The sequence below is a fragment of the Ammodytes marinus genome (assembly GCF_949987685.1).
Source record: "Ammodytes marinus genome assembly, chromosome: 13".
Lineage (NCBI taxonomy): Eukaryota > Metazoa > Chordata > Actinopteri > Uranoscopiformes > Ammodytidae > Ammodytes > Ammodytes marinus.
This window is the reverse complement of record NC_137217.1, coordinates 24758871-24782053: the sequence shown is the minus strand read 5'-3', so window position 1 is coordinate 24782053 and position 23183 is coordinate 24758871. Positions and strand designations below refer to the sequence as shown.

Sequence of the window (23183 nt, the reverse complement as noted above, 5' to 3'; positions counted from 1 at the left end):
TGCAAGATCGAGTATTTTAAACTAAATAGTGTATGCAGTCTTCAAACTTTGATTTAATATTTTGTCTAATAGCCCCTAATCTATGGAAAAGGATTAGGGCCGCATGAAAAAAAATAAAAATAAATGAAAAATAAAAAACTTAAAATAAAGTTCTGACTTTATTATCAGAATTCTGAGAAAAAAGTCAGAATTCTGAGATTAAAGCCAGAATTTTGACTTTTTTCTCATACTTCTGAGAATAAAGTCAGATTCTTTTTTTTTTTTTTTTTTTTATTTTTTTTATGAAAAGCCCTGATCCTCTTCCGTGCTAATCTGTAGAGATGGCAGTGTAGGTCTGTCTGCCAGTCGATCCATCACTTTGGTCAAGGCTGAAAATAATAGATCTCAACTATTAGTTAGATGGATTGCCATTACGTTTTGTATAAACATTCAGGGCGTCCAATCTTTTCACAACCTGACTTCTCCAATTGTGCCAGTTCTTTTTTATTCAGATGTCTTTTAAATTATAATTATTGGTTATTGACTTGAAATTCTGTAGAGACATGCATGCCCCCCTCAGGGTAAATTTAAATCACTTCGGTTATCGTAGACATTATATATAGTGCATTCATCAGCTCAACATCCAAGTTGTTTTAATGAATTTCATTTTGCTCACCTTCATCCATTTTGTGCCTACAGCTACAGTATCAGCTACTGTTAATATTCTAAGACATACAACTAACCTGTTAAACTCTGCAAACTTCACTGGCTCAACAGCTGCGTGTTAGTACTGTCCTTTTGAATATGTCAGCATGTTGACATTAGCATTTGGCCCAAAGCATAGTTGTGTTTGAGTACTTAGTGAAATTAATGCTAATTCAAATTCAAATTCTTTATTTAAAAAAGGGAAAGTGTACTACTAGGCTAATGATACAGCGGTGACCATCAGCTTTCCACACTTCAGTAGCCCTCCAGTTAAGCCATGAAGCACTCACGGCAGAATTGTTGTCTTTTTATTGCAAACACTCTCAACATTGTGGCTATCAGGAGGAGAGACCTTTAGGCCTTTGGCAATTTTTCTCTTTTTGTTTAGTCATCCCGGCTGGAGGCTGTGCTCCATCATCTGGCCGGCGTTCCAAATTTGACTGAAAACAGAGACTCGGCAAGTGAGCCAGGCTGAAATATTATCCACAAATGCACACATTCACATGAACAGTTATGGGGAGCTCCAATGCACTGCCGCTACCTTGTGAAGCAGCATCCGTCACACTAACCCCGTTTTACTAACTTCAGTGTGTAGAGTAGATTTGAAAAAAAAGCTTGAGTACCTCTACCCACTGAAATCCTCTGCATCTGGTGTTTCTCACAAAGTGTACAGGGGGGAGGGTGGTGGCGGTGGGAAGGCTTTTTAAAGCAAATGTGTACAAACCCTGCCACAGCTTATTATAACTATTCCGAGAAACAGTGAGGAAGCAACCACTTAATTGTATTGTTTTTGATAAAACGGTGTACTTTTCGGATGCTTGGGTTTTACAACACGCAGTTACTTTGTAACTTTTGTAGGTCTGTTAGAGTTTCACTGTTTTCCATCAAAGAAATCCCTTTTTTTAAGACACAGCTCATTGTTTTGTTCTTAAGTTCTTATCAAATAATTGTTTCACTCATACCGAACAGGGTTAATGCAACTTATATGTCTTGTATAAAATAAATACATTATTGTTAGGTAGAAAACAATTCAATAAATCTAAAATGCTTTTATAACAACCTGTTGAAGCAGGTGTTATTGTAGGTCTATTCTCTGTTTTATTGTATTAAAAAAAAAATCCTCTCCTTTTGATGCTTCTGACCATTAATCTCTTTGTAAGAATGTGTCAGTTTTTCAAACAGACATCTCATCATTTCGTTTTGGAATGAGCCTCCTTTGCTGAATATATCAAATCTGTAAGACACATGCTGGGACTAAAGTATCAATCTGTGCGAAGTTCTGTCATAACCTTATTGAACACAAGTGTTCTCGTGTTAACTGTTAACGCTCCACTCCCTACAACTCTTGAGCTGTCAGTCACGCACTGTGAGACTGATAAGCACAAAGAATGTCTGCCGGTGGTTGGCTCTCCATAAAGTTCGAGAAAAATAAATAAACAAGCTGTACAGCGGCCGTGCTCCACCACAGCTAGGAGACCAGAGGAGTAGATGCAAAACAATGTTCACATCATCTGTCAAGTGTTCTCACTCTGCAGTTCCCCGATGTGAAGCAAAAGAACATGGAGAAGTTCTCAAAAATGTTTCCTGTTACATGGGTCTATAAAATCTAGTGTTTAAAAGAAATGTGTGGTGTAATGTAAAACTTCTCCTGAGGTCTCCTCTTATTTGCAGTTGTTTCCTTCAGAGCTGATTATATGTCCGTATGAGAAAAGAACAGAGTAGCCGACTGATGATGCCCTATGAATAAACCTATGTGGTTAAGAAGTGACATTGTTCATTCAAGTGGGCAATATAATGTTGCTAAAATGACTAGATTTTCCTCATTAATAATATTGCGTTTTTCTTTTTGTGTGTGAGCATGTGTAAACTCTCACAAGCTTTATTGGTTTAACATTGCTTGTAAGCCTCGCTAAAGTCTGCGGTTGTTCTAATGCAGAGTGGGGCATCAATCATACATTTCAGCCAATGGTATATAGATGATTTGTCCTTGTCCTGTTGCATGCCGGCACGCAAATGCTGATTCATGCTTGTCCAATCAATTAGCAACCACGAAGAAAAACTCAACACTCTCATGCAAATGAAGGTTACATGAAGTTCAGCCAACATGTTGGTTCACCAGCTGTAAAAAGCACAACAGCTGAACACAGATGTGACGAGAGACAAAATATACAGTATTTTGTTCTGATGACAGAATGACTCAGACTGCATAGTGTAAACTGTGTTTAGTGCTTCTTTTAATTGAAGAGGTTAGCTGGAGGTGGCTTTTTATTAGAGTATTGTACTCAGTGCAACAACAAATCATCTACATTCAGTCTTTAGCTACCAAGTGATTTAACCAGAGTTGAGAATAAGGCTCTGATAACAAGATGTTTTAATGTATTTGAAGTAATTTATGCAATTGTGGTCATTTTTACTCAACAGGGTCCATCAGGTGCAAGATGAGACTGAAATGCAGCTATTAGGGCCTACATGAAAAAAATCGCTGTACATTTGAAAACAACGCTTTTCAAGGCACAGCAGGCAGTTCTACTACTTAAGTGCTGTGGTTGGCTTGCCAAGCCAGAAGGTTGTGTTTAGGCACAAGGTGGAAAACGGTCTCATTTCAAGGTAAAGATGGTAACAATTTGGAAAGGACCACAATCTCTGTAACTACAACCATTAACAGTTTGGGTTTGAAATAAAGTTGGCTGGAAATAAAGGGAATTGACATTGTTTGTTTCTCTCCTGTCGGCATAAGTATGCTTTGTAAAAATGACTTTTATATTGTAAATGTCGATTTTTTAAACCAGAGTGTTTGTTTAGATTGGCCCTAAACAGCTTATTTTTGTTTTCTTCTGCTTGGATTTCAGTTTAAAAAGGAAAATAATTCTACTTTCTGATAAAAAAAATATAAATAATTTCTTGCAATGGATTGCTGATGCAGTCGGCTCAAATTTCATCTGTATGAAAATGAACAGAGAACATTCCTCGGTCTCCATGCTGTATAAACTGAATACTGGATGGCGCCTCTCCAGACCGGAGTCTCTACGAACTTGCCTTCCATGGCACTCAGCCACACTAACATACCGTACACAATGTGAGGGCAGCATCATCACAACCAGACAAACTTGGCCTTTCAAACACTTTGGTGATGTCAAAAAAAAGCCTTCTGAAGGCCTGCATCAATTCTGCATTAATGAAATCATAATTTTCCCACTGTTTCTTTGCACAAATCACCCCCCAGCCTGGGGAATTCAGTAAATCATTTAAAATGTTAGTGCAAGAACATTGACCTACCTGTACCTGTCCAGTTTTGGCAATGTGCAATTTGAATCTTGGTTTTGCATATGCACGGCTGTAGCAACCATTGCAGAGTTGTTATGTTCAGGACAAGAACATATAGACATTCTTATTTCCCCACAATAATTGTAAGAGACTGTTTTAAATAAACATTTAAACATTCATTTTTTGAACAACACAAATACAGCTAACCGAACAAATACAATATGTAAATTCATAACCATTAAACACGTTTTGGAGATTTTTCTGAGGAATTCGGGAAACTTGGACTCCTGGCCTCAGTATTTCTAAACCCCAGACACAGCCCTGCTGAATTATTTTCTTTTCTTATTTTAGCAACACATTTCTTCAACCACCAGGCCTCTTCTGTCACGCAAACACATTTTCCTTTCAAGTCTCATGCCTCCTATGACCCTTATAATTCACTTCAAATTGCAGGCAGGAGCCATTCAGGTAATTAAGGACTCCATCACACACCATGTAGGCTATAGAGCAGGGCATGCTGACATATGGCAGTACACCAATAGAAACTGTGTTGCACCCTCTTCTGGGATAAAAGGAGTATAACAATACAATATTTGCACAAAGTCTTTAATGTCCTCCAGATTATTTTCAATTATCATTTGTTTTAAATAACTTGCCAAGATGTGTAATGTGAAAGTTGCAGATGACTTGATATAGATTAAGGCTATTTCTATATATATTGTTTAAGCATTTACATAACACATTTATATAAAAAGACATCACTTTAGACACAGTTCATTTTTTAAAAAATACAATAATTATCTCTATACATTTTAAATGCTTCAATTTTACATTCATTCCATATTTCATAAATATTTTTCATACAGCAATTGAGTTTACAACATGGTTTACAACCACAAACAGTGGTGCACTCGTAGGAGCTCTCTGATTGGTTCTTTTCTCTTTCGGAATCGGTCGTCCGCTGACGTCCTTCCTGTTTCCCCGTAACAACACGTGCACGGCTCACAGGAGAGCCGAAGGGGAAAACAGCAGTTACACTTCAGCTTTCGCACACTTTTGTGTGTTCTATTTTCATTTTTGTCCGGGGAAGGCTTTCCTACTAAGCCGTCAAGATGGTGAAGCCTCAGTTCAAGGGGAAAAGCTCGATAAATCCCGGGTCGTCCAGCAGCAACCCCGGTGAGCTAAACTCCCGCTAGCCACAGCGTTTATTTATTGCTAATGCTAACTGTTTTTAGATGGGTGAAAATACTCTGGGAAAATACATTTCTGTGTTATTTTCCTGGTCAGCAGCATTAAGTGGGCGTTGTTTCAAAATGAAACACACAACTTGGGATGACAAAACTGAAACATTACTTTATCCACCGTTTTTAACACGCTGTTAGAGTGTTAGGCCTTTTAAATTTGACACTAACGTAGTGTACACAACACTGTAGTGACATATGTTCATAGCATAGGGTCTGTAAAAAGTCAAATAGTTCTAATGAAGCAGCTCTGTTCCTTAAAAAGTGAACATTCTGATAGTGTGTGTGTGTGTTATCAGACAATTAAAGTAACTGGTCATGTGTTTCACAGATCGAGCCAAGGGTGCTGGTGGGAGCAACATGAGGGACCGGACCACTATCAAGCGTCTGAATATGTACAGACAAACGCAGAGATGGTAATTGATGATTTAATATTTTTTAATCTTCTTATCTGGGGGCTGTTTGACGAATCATGGCTGTGTTCAAACTGACATTTACTTTTTCTCTTCCCAGTAATAACCGTGGTAAAGTCATCAGACCTTTGCAGTTTCAATCCACAGTGGCTCCAGGAACCCAAGCCAGAGTGGAACCGAACATCAAATGGTTTAGTAAGTGCACTTCTTCCTTACCTGTGTGACACATAGTCTTATGTTATGTTAGAACAGTCTGCTGCAGTAGTTGTCTGCTGTCTGTATAGGGGAAAAATGATATCTACTTACAGTAGATGGTGCTTTTCCTTACTTGCAATAACAGAAACAACTACTTTGATGGTGTTCTGCTTTCTTCTCCTTGGGTTAGATAATGTTTATGTTTGGTGAAAAGGAAGAAAACAAAGAACATATGACGTCTGGGTTAACATCATGTGGCCCCTTATAATCCAACCATTTTGGCAATATTCTTCCTTTTTTTCTCAAGAGCATTAAATGCATCACTCTCAACTGTCACTGTTTGGTGACTGAAACAAGGTTATACAATAGTCAATAATCAACTAGTTCATCTGTTGACATTTGCCTGAATGCCTGATATAACTCACCAGTTAAAAGTACAAATCTATACTAAATAGTTCATTTTTGCATGTACATATTCTGTGTTTCAGCAAATACTCGTGTGATCAAGCAGTCGTCCCTCCAGAAGTTCCAAGAAGAGATGGGAGCCATACAGAAGGATCCGTATCGTGTGGTCATGAGACAAAGCAAACTTCCCATGTCCCTCTTGCACGATAGAGTCAAAGCCCACGTGAGTATAAATGGTGTAGACTCTCTCTTTTTAGTCCACTGTAACGGAAGAATGATTTCTAACTTGTATTATTTATTAAAATGGTATTATGGGCATACCGGCTTATAACAAGTTATGGCTGTTTTTTACCTGGCGAGCGCAGATAAGGATCGTGCCTCTTGTTTTCCTCTGTAGCTTGTTTCTTGGCATTTCATGAGGTGAGATGAACATTAGGGATTCACTTTATTCCCCATTCAATTCTAACGCTGCCCCACTGTGAACCTGACTCTACTAGCACTGCTCTGGGCACGGGATCATTGCACTCTGCCAGGCTTTTTACTTTTCCACCTCATTACAAACGTGCTTCCATAACATCCATTTCTTCTGGTTCTCTTTCAAAATATCAATGAGTCGGTTTCAATGTTCTTTGTTGCTTTGATTCTACGTAACTGTAAACTAGATTTTCTTTATTCTAGAGACAGATTTTTCCCTCTAAATTTCTGTCTTAATTATTGCTAATTGCTTAGTAATTGGGAACACAATACTCTTACCTCTGGGTGTCCTTGTTTTGATGGACCAGTTTAATGATCTTATTCCAGAAAGACACATGAATTTAACCAGAGTTTTGTAGTTGGATAAGGGAAAAGTTTTTTTTCAAAGAAGCAAGGGGCCGGGACTCTGGAGATTTTTGACCGATAGTCAAAGCAGCCTCAAGGCTTAAACAGCATTGTTTCTGACAGCCTCTGTTGCAGTGTTGCTAAAGAGGTATGGCTTGTGATTCAAGATCATTGGAACACTTGATCAGCCCTGGCACAGATTTGGCTGTTTCATTGGCTAAGTTGTTGCATATTTTGGTGTTCTGTTTACTGGATAATGGATTTCTTCTGTAATTCTGTCAGGAACTTCTGGAAGGACTGCGTCAACAATTGCTTGTACCGCAAATAAAAAGTTTTCCTCCTGTTCCCTGTCTGTTTCAATACAACATATGAACTTATTACTGTTCATTGTGTCTTATCATGTCTCACTTCTGCAATCCCACTATAATTTGTGGCCTTGTTTTTCCCCCCTCATGCGTCAAATAAAGTTAAAATAGACTCACACTGACAATTCTCTCTCAGCCAACAATTTACAGAATAAGAGACACTGGAATGTTGTGAGCTTGTGATGCAGTCCTATTATTTTTAATGGCAGAGCTATTAAGCAGTTCAAGATATCACATCTGATTATAATTGTATTCTAGGCCTACCTGTCTTTTATAGAATACTACATTTTGGACTTGTGCTTGTGGCATACTGCTTATATAAGAAAAGCAACAAAAAAAAACAGTCAGCGCTGTAAGTCTAAAAATGCTTCTCTTTCTGTTTCTACAACTGCAGAACTCCAAAGTGCACATTCTAGACACGGATGGTTTTGAGAACACGTTTGGGCCCAAGGCTCAGAGGAAGAGGCCCAGTCTTGTGGTGGGGGATGTAAAGGAAATGCTAGATAAGGCCGAGGCCTCAGCCACCGTGTACGATGCAGAGAAGGACACAGACCTGGTGACAGAGGATACAGGGGTCCGGTAAGACCTTCACAAGATATGATAAGCAATACACTCTACTGACTATGCTGTGTAGTCTAACTGACCAGTAGTATGGTGGCTAAATATATAGGATTAAAGGTGGTAATAAATAGATATTTTTTTTATTCTCATTTTCCACCAGGATGGAAGCACGCGAGGAAATCTTCAAAAAGGGTCAGTCCAAGAGGATCTGGGGAGAACTCTACAAGGTATTGTTGCTGTTCTTTTCTCAGTGCTGTCATTTTGGTTAATGTACATTAGAGTTGGCATACTGACGGGGTTATTCTACATTCCTAATTCTTTAAAAAAAAATTGTAATAGGTGATTGACTCATCTGATGTCATCATCCAAGTGCTGGATGCCCGTGATCCCATGGGAACGCGCTCCAAGAGCATTGAGAACTACATGAAGAAGGAGAAACCCTGGAAACATCTCATCTTTGTTCTAAACAAGTGTGACCTCATTCCCACCTGGGTCACGGTAAGACATTTACAACCTTCACCTTTGACTAGGAGTGATCGTTTCTGTCTCTTCAGTCTACACAGTGTTAACTTTTGTGTTTGCGTCTTTTGTCTTCTTTTTTTTTTGATCCAGAAACGGTGGGTCGCTCTTTTATCCCAAGAGTTCCCCACTCTGGCATTCCATGCCAGCCTCACCAACTCGTTTGGTAAGGGCTCCCTCATCACGCTGCTCAGGCAGTTTGGCAAGGTAACTACATGCCTCACATTCAAAGTGTCTGTAATTTGTCATGAGCATGGACCATTTACTGATCACATATCAATCACACATACCGCCGATGTTTTCCTTGACTCTCTGCAATTAATCTGCAACAGTAAAGTATTTATTAGATATGTTATTTAAGGCCTTGGATATTCACATTGCAACCACTCTGATTAGCAAGTCTACTATGTACTTATGTAAAATATTTTTAGATTTGAATATTAACCCCAAAGTACTAGCTATAAATTAGGATGGTAGTGCTTTGAGTTCACTTTTCTTCAGTCCTCGCGAGTGCAGTTTTGATGCGCGTCTACTTGTGCTTCGCTGTTAGCGGCTCACTTTCGCTTTAATGTTTGGATGGCTTGACTGTGTTTATGCAGTTTTCTAAAAAAGTTATCCTAAAAATTTCAGAGTTGGCCCTGTACTACTTTGGTCCCTCAGCAATACAGCTGGAAATTGTGAAATAGTTTGGATAAATGGTTGGTGATACGGACTGGAAGGACAGACAGACATACAGTACATCATAGGCACAGAGACTTCTCCCTTTTATAGAACTGACTATTTTGCCCGCCCCCCAAAAACCATATAATTGAAGGTGCCCTGAGGAACTTTCAGTTTGTGTTCATTCTTGCACCCCCTTTGGATGAAAGCCGTTATGTTTTCTACGCCAGTTGTAGTTCCTGGGTGAGCGTACCCATGTCAAAGGCATTAGGAAAAGGTATATAAAAGTAGTATTCTTTGCACTGATGGTGTTGTTTGATGTTACATGTAATTTATGATCATCAGCAGAAACATTTGACTGTTTCAGAAATATTTAAAAGCTCCTCTTAGCTACTTTTAATGGATGCAAAAATGCAGTATGTTCATCTACAGTATTTTCAAGTGACTGGTTTTATACTCCATTGTGTGCAATGCCGAATTTCAATGAGCAGGACTGCTTTATGCTAGCATTCGAATCACACACATTCCTTTAAGCATTTTTTTTTTTCAAAAAAAGCGTTCCCTAATTATATTTTCAAAATCATTATTACATTGCGCTAACTCGACATTTACCCAGATCAAAAACATTTCTGTACCACTCAACCTGAACATGCATAATTACATAGTGGCTGTGGAATGATGGTCAATAAATCCAACCGATTTGATATTCACATGAAATGTTCTTGTTAGATTTAATATAACGATTTAAAGAGGCATTTATTAGAGAGACAGAGTACATTTTCTTTTTTCTCTAAGACCACATACACCAAAATTTCTGTAGATAACAAGGTGAAAAACCTGTTCCAAAACAGCTGAAATTAAATATCTCTAGGAAAAAAATCTGAAGATCTTTGCGATTGTCAAGTTTACATAAAAAATCCTTTAAAGATCTCCTTCAGTTTGAGTATTGCGCTAACTACATTGAAGTTTTGGAGTTATGACGAGTTCACTTTTTTTTTTATTGCTAATGGCAACAGATCCCCCATCTTAAATAGCCTTGATTAACTGAGGACAGACTGGGGCAGTTGTTTAGGAAACACAACACTCTGACTTTATTTTTTTCCTCCCACAGCTCCACACAGACAAGAAACAGATAAGTGTGGGTTTCATTGGCTACCCCAATGTGGGCAAGAGCTCAGTCATCAACACACTGCGGTCTAAGAAGGTCTGCAACGTGGCACCCCTTGCTGGAGAAACAAAGGTACGGTTCAAGCAACATTTAATACCACGCAAACTAAATATAACTTTGATGTACAACAGTACAACAGGGAAAGGTGGAAAGTGTGTCCAGTTAGCACCGCAAGGGGCAGTCCTGTAAACGGGACCACAGGAAAATATGTATATTTTTTTAAGTTAGACATTTTTAAATCTAAAAATGTGACTGTTTACATACATTGTGGTTTATATTCTAAGCACACGTGGAAATGTAGAGTAAAATAAGAAATGACCTGAGCAGTAATGGACAAAGGCTACTAAACAATAAGTAAAAATAGGAGAAAACAGCAAGGAAATGGTCTTTAAGAAACATTTATAGAGTGTATAGCTAAGTAAAGGTGAAATGTGTATGTTCCTGCTCTTAGCTTGGTAATTGTTGATAGGTGCAACAACAGATGTAGTCGGCTCCGTGTCCTTAACTACATAACTGAAAAATCGAAGTGAAGACTGGGCAGAGAGAAAGAACAACAACCATTTTTATCTTTCATTTCCTCTCTCTGGGTCTGTTTATCTTGTTAGGAAACAAACCCGGGCCTGAAAACCCCAATGTCCAAAGCGCAGGGTCAAGGGAAAAGAAAGGGAATAATATCCACTTTTTTCCACGGTTGCCAAAAGCTGTGAACTTGGTCCAACAACAGAGGGAGCAGGGTTCTTTTTTTGCACACCTTTCCAATGAATCGGATGGGCCTGCCGCCAGCACTGCTTTATTTCTCACCTAGTCTTTGATTCTGACTACACACTCCACACTTTTTAACAGCCAAATAAGCTCCTGATCCGTAGCCTTGCTTTGACCCTCATTCTTCCTTTTGTTAGAAGGGATGTGAAATGGATTATAACCCGTCCGTCCGATGAAGCGATCGCGGACGGGAGAAGGTGTTTTGTAGCTTGAAGAGAAAAGAAAGGAAGCTGTTATCAGAGTTATTGGTCAAATTCAAAACATTCAAGACTTTGTTCTGCCAAGATATTTTTATTTGAAATACTTTGTTGCCCTGCTCACCGTAGTTGACTCTTTATACATATGCCAACAAAGAAAAATAGCGCACAAGATTTGATATGAATATGAAATAATTTGACCAGAATGTATTTTCCTTACTTCTTAAGGTGTGGCAGTACATCACTTTGATGAGGCGTATCTTCCTCATTGACTGTCCTGGTGTTGTCTACCCTTCAGACGACAGTGAAACTGATATCGTCTTGAAAGGCGTGGTAAGTGTCATGAATTTTTTTTTTTTATGTGTGTTCCAATATCTACCTCGAACAGCTCTGCAACCAACACAGTATAGTGGAGGCAAATCCAATTCTGTTAGGGGCTTGTTGTCGCACTTAACGATGGCATTTGAAAAACTTAACAGCAATATGCAGGGCTCAACGCTAAGTTTTTTTTTTTCACTTGCCCGATCGGGCAAGTGGGTCTGAATTCTACTTGCCCGAAGTACATTTTTACTGGACCCTATACAATTTTTTTTTCTATTAGTCGTGTTCAAATAATTGTTATATTTGCTCTTTATTGACAATTTATAAACGCATCATGGACAGTGTTATAGATGAGTTAAGGGTCATACTGAAAGTGGAGGCTATTATTCAAATATTATTTGAGTTGGAACATTTGTAATTTCTAAACCTACAATAACTGCAAACGAGACATGTTTTATGCAAACAAAAATCATGTAAAGAACTTTAAAAGCACTTATTTTTATTTGCTTTACATTATTCCTTTTACAACAGCAATTCTTTAAAACGTCTTTCTGCAAAACATTTTTTAAGGCCTTCAACAATCTGTTTTAAATTTTTTTTTTTTTATATACTATAGGCTATTATTTTAATGTGTGTATGAGTGATTTTGATTTGATTACAAATCTAAAAATTTGGCTCAGGACAGGCTGTTTTGAACACTTTTCCACTGCCTCATGGTATGTGAAGTCAGACACCTCTGGCCCATTTATTGAGATCTATGCATGCTGTAAAGATGCTCCTCTGATAACTGTTGCTGATGTTTGTGTTGAACTGCACATTAACTGGTAGTAGGCTACTAGCAGCAGAGCTAACGTTAGCATCCTCGCTACTACTAGATTCACGTTGGGTACATAATGCATTTAAAAAACGCGGATATTTTCGCTGCTTTTCAGACGGTCGGGGTTGACTTCACTCCATTTATAATTTACTCGTTGGCTTTTGGACTTTCTGTCACACCAACCTACTGCGTGTAGTTCTCTTCTCTACCTCTCTAACTGGGTGTGTGTGCTCACCGGTGTTGTGCCGAGTCTGCGTGTGTATGTGTGTGTATCAGCGGTGGAGCCCCACCCCCCCTTCACAAAACGGAGCAGAGAGGAGAGATGCAACGTAGCAAACACTACGCGCACAAAAATGAGCGTTAATGTAATAATTAGCACCAGTTAAATATGAAAATAGACCATAGATAGATTACTTGTATTTGGCGATTCAAAAAAATAAAATAAGAAATATGTTGTTTTTTTTTATATTCAAGAATTTCAGCGGATCCTCCCGGTTGCCCAGTCGGGCATGCCAGTTGTCATAGTTACTGGCCCGACATGGCATTTTACTTGCCCTTGGACGTCGGGCAATCCTTATTGTCGAGCCCTGAATATGTCTTACCAGAGAAATGTCCCAGTTTCTTGTTAATGTGGCATTTTTGACAGCTCAACTGCCTGGAGTGCAATGGTCAAATAACTGGTGGAGGTGGCTTACTATTGCTTATTCCTAGGTGTAAAAGAAATGCATTGATCAGCTCCGATTTTAATCACCTGGATCCTTTTTTCTACATCTTAGGTTTATCATGTAGGCCATGCAGTCCCCCTAACTGAAAGATTGCAGGTTCATATTTGACATTGCACTCTTTTTCTTTTCTTCCCCTCCATCACAAAGGTTCAAGTGGAGAAGATCAAGAACCCAGAGGAGCACATTGGGGCCGTGCTGGAGCGGGCCAAGCAAGAATACATTCAGAAGACCTACCGCATCCCCACTTGGAAGAACGCTGAAGACTTTCTGGAGAAGATGGCATTCCGCACTGGAAAACTTATGAAGGTCTGAATGTTCCCTTTCATTTTTTTTTATTGCTTGCAAAAACCTTTTATAGAAATCTCAAATCTGCCATAAAGCTTCTAATTAGCCGAGAATAAGGCCAAGCAAAACTTCATTATCAGTAGAGTAGTAGCTCAGGTTCAGGCATTCATGCGTAGTATTTTCAATTGTGCATTTCATTAAGTGAAGGAGCAAATCAGTTGTACTTTGTGCTGGCATACATTTATGTGCTGTGCTGCATTCTTGACAGCTTTCAGTTAAACACAGCGTGCATGTGACCCACCAGTTGTAAATCTTAACTTCTATTCTTGGTTATTGTACAGGGCGGTGAGCCAGATATCACAGCGGTCTCCAAAATGGTGTTGAACGATTGGCAAAGAGGACGCATCCCCTTCTTCGTGAAACCCCCTGGAGCTGAAGGGGAACCTGAGGTAAGAGTTTGCTGTATTTTCCGCCTGTGTTCTTCCAGTAAATTCCCCTCTCTTTTTCTACTCTTGATCTGTGCCCCATGTGTCAACCTGTGTTTCATTACTGTCGTTTTTTCTTTTGATGTAGCGCAAGCCGCCATTGGCAGTGGAAGGACCCTCGGAGGTAGCGGAGAATGTGCCGGAGGAGACGCCAGACGATCCCGAGGCCGTCTCGGAGGAACATGAAGCACAGCAGGAGAAGCAGCGGAAGGAGAAGGAGCAGCTCCAGAAGATCGTGGCCAACGTGCGACAGAACTTTGGCAAGATCCACGTCGCACCCGAGTTCATCGAGGAAGACTTGGTTCCCGTGGAGATGCCCGACCTAGACATGGATGACTACTCTGGCTCTGATGGCGAGGGAGGCAGTGAGGATGATGAGGAGGAGGAGGAGGAAGACGAGGGTAGGGAGGAAGAGGGGACCAACACTGAGCCAGTCGAGGGAGAGACTGAGGCCTCGGAGCCCACAGCCGAGCAGCAGACTGGCAAGGCCGTCGACAACAAGAGTTCGGCCGAGGTTGTTCGTGAGCTCGACGGGAAGATCGCTAAGTACAAGCAGTTCCTGGACCGAGCCAAAAACAAACGTTTCTCTGAAATCCGGTAAGTCCTGCTGCTCTCACCCAAACCTCACTTACATATTTTCTTTTGTTTTTGCAGTATTTTGCTCAAATTTTCTTGTGTCAAGTTAAATATGTACATGAAGTTGTCAGGCAGAGAGATGCCAGGCATTTTCAAGTGGCCCGTGCTAACCAGCCTCTAAACCCCTGAAGAATAGCAGTCGTCAGTTTGACTGTCTGATCGGTGGCATGTTTTCATAACTGTTTGCATGCTATCGTGTTCATTATTCTGCAACTCCACTTGTTGAAATTTGAGCCCACACGGTGAAGCACAGAGTCAAAGAAAAGGTTCTTTAAGTACTCTAGGCCCAATAGAATCATTGTTCTCTGCAGCAGATCCCAGCAGGAGGAAATGTTGGCAAAGGATTTACCTTCTTTCTTCTTTGGACAGGATACCCAAGATACTTTCGGACAAAGTGTTCACAGACCTTAAGGCTAAACAAGCCGCAGCACGTCAGCAAGCAAGCGAGACAAAAGGTAGTCAATCAACATGTTTGTAATGACTTTGTTTGGTGTTAAATGTAGAACACATTTTGGAATGAAAACCCTTACAAAAAAAAAAGCATGATATCTGGTACAATCATGCATTTTGCATTTCGAATGTTAACACAAATACACAGAAATATAGATTTTCTTAGTGTTAACCTGTAGAATATGAATTTGGTATGTCAGTTTGAAATGGAAAACCAGCCAGGCGCTGACAGCATATTTGTAATCTTTGTTTGAATTCAGCTGTGAACCCGAAGAAGAGGAGAGCTGAGGAGGACGAGGAGTCCACCCACACGCGGAAACTGACGTCCAAACAGGTATGCAGTGTTAGTCTCTGACGTCAAACAGAGACACGATAGATGGATGTCTATTCGTCTTACTGATGGAACAGGAATGAAGGTGAAAAGCTCTGGTGCTTTTTTAAGCAGAAGGTTTCATCATTTCTTCCCCCTCGTTTTTCTCTCTCCATCTCCACAGAGAAGAGCGATGGACCGTGCACAGAAGACAAAGAAAGTTGGTGTTCGCTATTATGAAACACATAATGTGAAAAACAAGAACAAGAACAGAAAGGCCCCGGCAGCAGCTACACAAGGACAAAAGGCTAAAAGATCAAAGCACTAGACTGGAGTCGAATACAACAGGTGTAATAAATCTTTATTTAATCAGCCAAAAAGGCAATTTTTTTTATTCAAAATGCAGAAGTCGATGAAAAAGTTGGACGATACCAGAATGGTCTTCATGAAGTGGCCACTTGATGCCTTACTTTGCCCTCGACTGTCCCTCAGGGAAATGTATGTTGCCTTGTCAACTGCCTTTTCCCTTCCAACCCAGAACTCTTTTTGAATGACATTTCATTCATCATTTACCAGTGGTAATGCTCCCTTGATGTTCAAGAGAAATTATAGTAATTGTTTGAACTGTACCTGTCATGTCATACTGTTGGGAAATAAATAAAACATTTGCTAATAACACTCAGCGAATTTAACTTTTATTGATATAATTTAGAAACGATACAAAAGACGAGTTTAGTAACATTCTTTACTGGGAAATGGCAACTCAGTGTTTTCTTGTGGACGTTACTTCTTTGGTGTAATGATCCCTTCCAGTTGGGTCTGAATAGGAAGATACATATTACATTAAGACAGGATACACATCTACCTTTTGTGCTAAATCTAAAGAATATATTTCTCATGGTAAAAATTCTGAAAGCTCACCTTGAGCTGCTGGTTGGTTCTCTTGAGGAACTGGATCTCCTCGGTGTGCTTCTTCTCCTCCACCTGTCGCTTTTCAGTTTCTCTCTTTTCAATTGATTCACATTTGGCTTTCTGTTCGTTCAGTTGCTTTTTCAGGTCTTGTTTCTCATTTTCCAGATCAGAAATCTAGATATGCAATAAGATCATTTTGTAAGTTTGTTTCACATACCAGAAACAAGTTACACAAAAAGCACTACCAACCATCCTTATTTAGCAGAATCTCTCTAGGAGAAATGGTGCCCTCTGCTGGATGCACAGTCTCAAACTGAGCTCCTTTCGCTTTAGATGAATACCAAATTAAATCTGTATTATCTATGAATTTCCAATTATTGCAACAAATTCAGATTTTACGGGTCATTGTGCCCCTGAAGGCCACTGGTTGATATACAGTCTATGGTGGATGTTAGTCATTGACAAATGTCCTTACTCTCTTCTCCATGTCTGACTTGCCCTGCTCAGCCATCAGTGCTTTCCTCATTCCGAAAGCCACGCTGCTTTCGTACAGTGTCTGGTAGGCTGCAATAGTCATTTGAATCTCATCTCTCACGCGCAACAGCAGCAGACCCCTCTCAGCACAGTTGATGGTTACCTGTCTGATCAGCTCATCTTAAAGACATTTTTTAAAAAAATTAGGAGGTTGAGATGAGACTCTTATTGGTGAAAATACACTTTCATTGGATTAAAAAAACATGGTTCCTCAGATGAAAGCCTAGTAAAGATAAAAATGCAGCCACATCCATCACAAAACTAGTTAACAATAAATGTAGCTCAGATTGATTTTTGAATGAGCCTCCCCCCTCCTTACCAAAGCACTGAGAGTAGAGCTCCCTGCGGACGGGGCAGATGCCTGTTTCTCTGGCCTGCCTTTGCTGAAGCTTTGTGTCCAGAAGTTCCTCCAGGTGAATAACATCTGTTCTTGTACAAGGTGCACTGGACACTTGCTGCACCCACAGTTGGTTTCCCTCCGCCCATTCCCTATAATATGCACACATTGGGAATAATTGACGCCGTGGGTTTTAGACCAATATATTGTAGAAGGGAAGAAGAACTATACCTGGGAGGAAGGATGATGTTCAGGATCTCCTCATTTTCCTGATTGGCGGCTTCATTTGCGGCCGATTTTGATTTAGGAGGTGGCGGAACCGGGGTAGAGATAGCAGGCTGCTGAGAGCTCACTTTCAAAGCGCGCCCCTGTAGGAAAAAAGTCTCATGTTACACATTGTATTTAATGTTAACATATCCCATTTAAATGACATGTTTTGAAATAGCTAATACCTTCATGTGTGTTGCTGGGCCTTTGCTATCTGCTGGTAAGCCCACAGCCCCCCCCCCCCCCCGTTTTTTTTTATCATTTCTATGGTAAAGTTATTTTGCTGTATGAGTCAGGATTCCAATAATTAACAGCATAGACAATGTAAAAATATATATATTTAAAAACACAACATTTTTGTTCCAGCTTTCTCTGCATGGCTTGCACAGTGTGTTTAAACCTGGTTCTAAACACTTTGTAACTTTGATAACTTGGCTTTGCATGATATTAATAACTGATGGCCCAGTTTTTAGAACGTCTGGTGCAGGACTGTACGCATCAATATAAAGCATCATAGTTATGTGAGTTTGGGGCTGATTGTGATCATGGAGGAGATAAGGTTAGTAACGCAAATTAGGGATGCAAAGTATTCACTCACGATGAAAAGTTTATTTTGGATGTTACAGTACAAATAGGCCTACCAGGTGATTATACTGAAGGAATTGGATAAATAAGTTCACCATGGGAACCCCACCACTGACTTCCCCTACTAAAAGCCACTTGGTAGGGGATGTCTCTGCTTGGGAACGTTTTAATTCAGAAGTCACTGTTAAGACTTCATTTAAAATAATTGCTGATAGGCTACCATATCTATCCTACGACGTTACTTTAGCCGGGTATACCCTAACGTTAACAAGTTACTTTGGTAAACCTACCTTTGGTGATTTTCTGTCTGTGCTTTTGCTGACCAGAACTGGGTTGTCGTATCTCAGGAGAGACTCGGCTGGCGGAATCATTGTGTTCTCATATGAAAAATTGTAATAATGTGTCTACGCTTAAAACCAGAAGCTTGCTGGTTTGTGGCTTCAGTTACAACAACTAAAAGTTCGAGCCTACTGTTTGCGTTGTCATGGAAACAAATAGCGTCCCTGCGTTCCCTTTTTAGTTTGCCCGGGTGGAATCAGCGGTTCGGTTCATACCACACGCTGCACTGTTAATTTGGTAAAACATGCTATATTATATTTGTTACATTGATCAGCAGCAACAACAACAACAACAAACAGATAAGGTGCTGCATTGCTTGCACCTGGTGTGATTTAATATATATCAGCATCCTACTGAGGTAAATTGTTATTTGTGATTTTGAGTTAGGCTAAAAAAAATAAAAATAAATTACTTAATTTATTTTTAATTTACATTCAATGTGTTTGGGGTGTTGTAAATTAAGGGAAATTGTTCTTAAAATTTTTTAAAGATAAAAATGTTCTAGATAGGCCTGCTACTGAGAGACGGACTCATGCGATGCCACTGCTGCTAAAACAATATAGTTATTTAATCTCCAGAAATACAGTCAGTGTGAATTCTTTATCTGGCTAATATGAGTAACCCATTTATAAAGGCATGCCGAACTCGGAATACTAAAAAAAAACTGGGCAGCGATCCATGCGGACAAGAATCCCCGACGCACCACCGGAAGCGGAAGTGAGAAATTTGAGCACAACAGTCGAAGTTTTTGATCGCTACACTTTTCAGTTTGCCTTTGTTTCTATTTTCCTAGACGGGCGACGATGAATGTATAGTAACACCACGACGGAAGAAGCGTCTACTTTAAGAATGACCAAAGAAAAGCGGCACAGGAGAAGGGACTCTCCGGAGCGAGAGCCTAAAGTGAAGATAAAGCAGGAGAGAGTGAGTCCGGTTAGGCCACAGAGATCACGCCGCTCACGCTCCCGATCCAGCGGCAACTCGAGTCTACAGAGAAGAAGAACCAGCAGGTAGTATACTTGTATATAAATGCGTTATGTCGAGTAATTGTTGAGTGTTCTACCTCGGAAGATGATGTATACGCTTTGGCTCGTGAGTTTCCTATAGGCTTATAAAAGGTGTTTTCCTCTCGCTTGTCCTTATCAAACGCAGTTGCAACCAAGATTAGTTGCATCTTAACGGCGACTATTTGTTTCAGTTTGTACATCAGGGTTCCTAAATATTAAAAATAAAATCTTAAAAAATAAAATAAGGCCCTAATTTGTACTTAAATGTCTAACTGTATCTTACAAAGGGCTTATGCTTAGAGACGTGGAATAGGAATTCGATCTGATATGTTTTATTTTATTTTTTATTTTGACATAACTTTGCAATTTAATAGTTTAAATCAAATTTTCAATAAACGTACTTTTTCACTTGACCACAAACGTAAGTCATTTTTATAAAATAAATTGCCCCTAACCCAAAGTAATATATTTCGTTATTCTCCACAGTTTTGGTTATTGTACAATTCGTTTTTAATTTCATTACAAGTGACATTAAAAAGTCTTGAATTTCACTTGCCCTAAGCTTTAGGAAACCAGGTAAATGTCTATTGAAAGTCATTAAAGAGCCCTTTCTTGTTTGTCTGTATGTGTGTCTTTTTTTTTTGTTCTTCGCGCAGGTCACCGCCTAGGACAAGCGCCCGCTCACCAGTTAAGAGAGAGCCGTCTCCCCCCAGGCGAAGCAGCAGATCACCCAGAAACAGGAGAAGCCCAAGTCCCCATCGCAGTTCTGATGTCAGAGTAAAGCGGGTGATTATGTTCTAGGTTATTACAAGATGCAAGGTAAACATTTTCTTACCGCTGGCCCTGATAGCAAAGCTAACACAAATGTATTAGCAAGTAACAGCTGCCAATGAGACATATTTAATTATCTGCAAGTCTAATAGTCTCATGATTAGCAGTTGGGATCGGGTTCTTTGTTACTACAGTATCTCACCTAAAAAGTGTCATAACAATGGCCAGTTTTTTTAATCTTGTTGGTCCAACTTTAAGGTGGAGTAGTCGATTCTGGTAAATGCTTGTTGTCAATCTCTTCTTGGCCAAATCAGTGAATATCTCCTCATGACCAAAGAAATCAGGTGTTAATACACAGCCTAGGTCCTGATATCTGGTATGTAAACAAATAAGCCCACTCTAGCTAGCAACATGCCGGGTTACGAACAGGTAGCTGATCGTGAGGAGATATTCACTGATTTTGTCAACAAGCATTCTCCAGATTAGCTGACTCCCCCCTTTTTTTTAATACAGTATAACTTCATAAATGGTGCCTGTGCAGAACTGTAGCGTTTTAAAGTTTGCCTTTGATTAATATTTTTTTTCTTGCCTAATATCTGACAGGAACGGGAGGAGCAGCAGCGGGCTGGGGGCGATGATCGGAGGAGAAGGAATGAGCAGCCAGAGGAGAGGAGGAGCAGGTGGGAGACAGAGCGGCCGCGGGAGAGAGAGAGAGAGCGTGCAGGAGGACGAGAAGGAGGAGGAGGTGGAGAGCGAGCCAGGGAGCGAGGCGCGTTCGCTTCCCAACAGGCCGAGAGGCAGCAGCACGACGAACGGCGCCGCGAAAACCGCCAGCGCCGCGAGGAAAACCCAGAACACGGTCTGGAACAGTCTGGGGAAGGAGGAGGAGGAGGAGGAGAAGAAGACGAACCTCCCGTGGATAAAGAGAAGCCCAACTTTGGCTTGTCGGGCGCGCTGACAGAAGACACAAACACATTCCGCGGCGTGGTCATCAAGTACAACGAGCCGCCCGAGGCTCGCATTCCCAAGCGCAGGTGGCGACTGTACCCTTTCAAGAACGACGAACCCCTCCCCGTCATGTACATTCACAGACAGAGTGCCTATTTGTTGGGGCGGCAGAGGAAGATCGCCGATATCTCCATCGACCACCCATCCTGCTCCAAGCAACATGCAGTGTTCCAGTACAGGTAAGGGACGACAATCATCAGCTAACGGGAGGTTTGAGAAGGTGAAAATATTAAAGGATATCATTTCAGCGAGACCTACCTCCCTAAAGTGAAAGCGGTAGTGTGAAGCACCTGTTCTCCAGTGATAGGTTTTGAGTGCTCTGCACATACCCACAATGATATCAAATGTATCAGCTGAGGCATTTCCCTTTGGTATGTTTCAGAAATGTTCAACTTTAACCCTGTGCAATTCATTTGCATTATGATGTTGTTGCTGTGAGTGACAAATGTCTACCTTTCTCTGTCTGTGTTCCCGTAGACTGGTTGATTTCACGCGTGCTGACGGCACCAGCGGCCGCAGGGTGAGGCCTTACATCATCGACCTGGGCTCCGGTAACGGCACCTACCTGAACAACCAGCGCATAGAAGGCCAGCGCTACTACGAGCTCAAAGAGAAAGACGTCATCAAGTTTGGCTTCAGCAGCCGCGAGTACGTTCTCCTGCACGAGTTCTCTGACACCGCAGAGGTGGACGCCAAGCCGGGAGAGGAAGAAGAAGATGACGAAGGCCTCGATGCGTAAAATCCTTCACCCACAGACTGTATTGTAAATGTGGGACTGATATATTGTGTGGGACATTCAAATAATGGAACATGGCTGGTTTTGTATATTCTGTTATTATCGAACCATTTGCTTAAACCTGCCACAACTGTCTCAAAAGGAACACTTCCTATTCTCAGGTTGTTTGTGTATTGTCGGTGTGTGATGCATGACTGATCTCACATCTGACAGTGCTCACAATAAAAAAAACTGTGCTCGGTGCCAGATCCCTTGCTACGTACAATAGTGAATTATATTTTTGGATCGCAGCACTAGAGTACAAAGTTTAGCTGTAGCTTAAATCTCTCGTCTATTGTCCGGGCTATATATGTCAATGTACACCATACGTGGAATGTGAACTCTAGATTCATGGTTTAATAAGCATCGCTTATTGTCAAAGAGTAAAACATTACAGACGTACAACTTGTAATGATGTTGCCTTTTTTATTTTTGCTTCGTATAGCAGAGGACAATAGTTGATGCTTTTGTGTGTTCCCTCACACCGATGCTGAGTGTATCGAAAGACTATCCCTTTTTTTATTTTTGTCTTATTCTGAAATCCCACAGCATCTGTAGTAAATTTCCATTTGTGTACTGTGAATAAAGACAATGACAACATTTGGATTGCCTCAGCATTTTCAGTTTCAGGAGACACCTCATCAGAGCTACTTTTGTGTTTGTGTGCGAATGTTTTAGATTTTCCACTCCAATTATTAGACTTCAAGATAAAGGAGCATGCATTTATCTGTTCTTTTATTGGACATGCACATGCGTTTACTTTTTATTCTACTACTAGTGTACTTTGTTTCCGTGAATTTATTAGAGCTACGCAAGAAGACGTAGAAATAATAGGAGCATCTCAAATGTGTCATCATGGAAAAGTTATTTTTTTGCACAAAGTGAAATATTTCAAGCCTTTCTTTTGTTTTAATTTGGATTATTTTGACTTGATGTATGTAATCCAAAATCCAGTGTCGTAAAATATTTATTAATTTTTTTTTTATTGATTCAATTATTCTAATATTTTGAAATGCTGGATTCTTGATTTTCATGAGCTGTAAGCAGTAATCATCTAAATTAAAACAGAAGCGGGTCTAGTACATTTTTCACTTTGTGTAATACATCTAGAATATATGAACTGTTTCACTTTTTGTATTAAATCACTGCAAAACTTTTTTTTTAATATAATTTGCCATGCCTGTGTATGTTAATATTGAGGTTGCAACTCGACCGCATTTGGTTTCCAGAAACCACCACCAAGCCCATCAGATTGCGTCTGGGTTGATCTAGTTTAATAAGTTTTCACAGCAGCAGAGGTCATGCGAGAGTCGCGGCCCTGTGGCATCCAGTTTCACTCTCTCATAATGTCAGCGGGCGGAGCGCA

The 23183-nt window shown here is 40.2% G+C and overlaps 3 protein-coding genes across 3 annotated transcripts; 2 read left to right on the top strand and 1 right to left on the bottom strand.

The window, feature by feature from the left end:
* Positions 1-4928: 4928 nt before the first annotated feature.
* On the top strand, positions 4929-15958 carry gnl2 (G protein nucleolar 2). The gene is made up of 16 exons (XM_080039468.1): positions 4929-5124; positions 5521-5605; positions 5703-5797; positions 6286-6425; positions 7781-7965; positions 8108-8174; positions 8287-8445; positions 8560-8673; positions 10238-10366; positions 11482-11586; positions 13264-13422; positions 13743-13850; positions 13975-14483; positions 14892-14977; positions 15233-15306; positions 15467-15958. Exons 1-16 carry the CDS (start codon positions 5061-5063, stop codon positions 15608-15610), a joined length of 2223 nt encoding a protein of 740 aa, XP_079895594.1. The 5' UTR covers positions 4929-5060; the 3' UTR covers positions 15611-15958.
* Positions 15959-16065: 107 nt separating this feature from the next.
* dnali1 (dynein, axonemal, light intermediate chain 1) lies at positions 16066-18288 on the bottom strand (the record flags this gene model as incomplete). Its single annotated transcript, XM_080038805.1, has 6 exons — positions 16066-16101; positions 16204-16368; positions 16670-16848; positions 17048-17217; positions 17297-17433; positions 18208-18288. 6 exons carry the CDS (start codon positions 18286-18288, stop codon positions 16066-16068), a joined length of 768 nt encoding a protein of 255 aa, XP_079894931.1.
* Positions 18289-18981: 693 nt separating this feature from the next.
* snip1 (Smad nuclear interacting protein) lies at positions 18982-22417 on the top strand. The gene is made up of 4 exons (XM_080040188.1): positions 18982-19266; positions 19920-20049; positions 20638-21221; positions 21520-22417. The coding sequence occupies exons 1-4, from the start codon at positions 19064-19066 to the stop codon at positions 21779-21781; spliced, it is 1179 nt and encodes a 392-aa protein (XP_079896314.1). The 5' UTR covers positions 18982-19063; the 3' UTR covers positions 21782-22417.
* The last annotated feature ends 766 nt before the right edge of the window (positions 22418-23183 follow it).

What these genes read in the sequence shown, in the direction of transcription:
- gnl2 (XM_080039468.1), top strand. Translation starts at nt 5,061, where the DNA reads ATGGTGAAGCCTCAGTTCAAGGGGAAAAGCTCGATAAATCCCGGGTCG. An exon ending in TACAGACAAACGCAGAGATG is followed by an intron (nt 5,606 to 5,702) that starts GTAATTGATGAT and finishes TTCTCTTCCCAG; the next exon opens with TAATAACCGTGGTAAAGTCA. An exon ending in TCATTCCCACCTGGGTCACG is followed by an intron (nt 8,446 to 8,559) that starts GTAAGACATTTA and finishes TTTTTGATCCAG; the next exon opens with AAACGGTGGGTCGCTCTTTT.
- snip1 (XM_080040188.1), top strand. Translation starts at nt 19,064, where the DNA reads ATGTATAGTAACACCACGACGGAAGAAGCGTCTACTTTAAGAATGACC. An exon ending in CTGATGTCAGAGTAAAGCGG is followed by an intron (nt 20,050 to 20,637) that starts GTGATTATGTTC and finishes AATATCTGACAG; the next exon opens with GAACGGGAGGAGCAGCAGCG. An exon ending in CATGCAGTGTTCCAGTACAG is followed by an intron (nt 21,222 to 21,519) that starts GTAAGGGACGAC and finishes GTGTTCCCGTAG; the next exon opens with ACTGGTTGATTTCACGCGTG.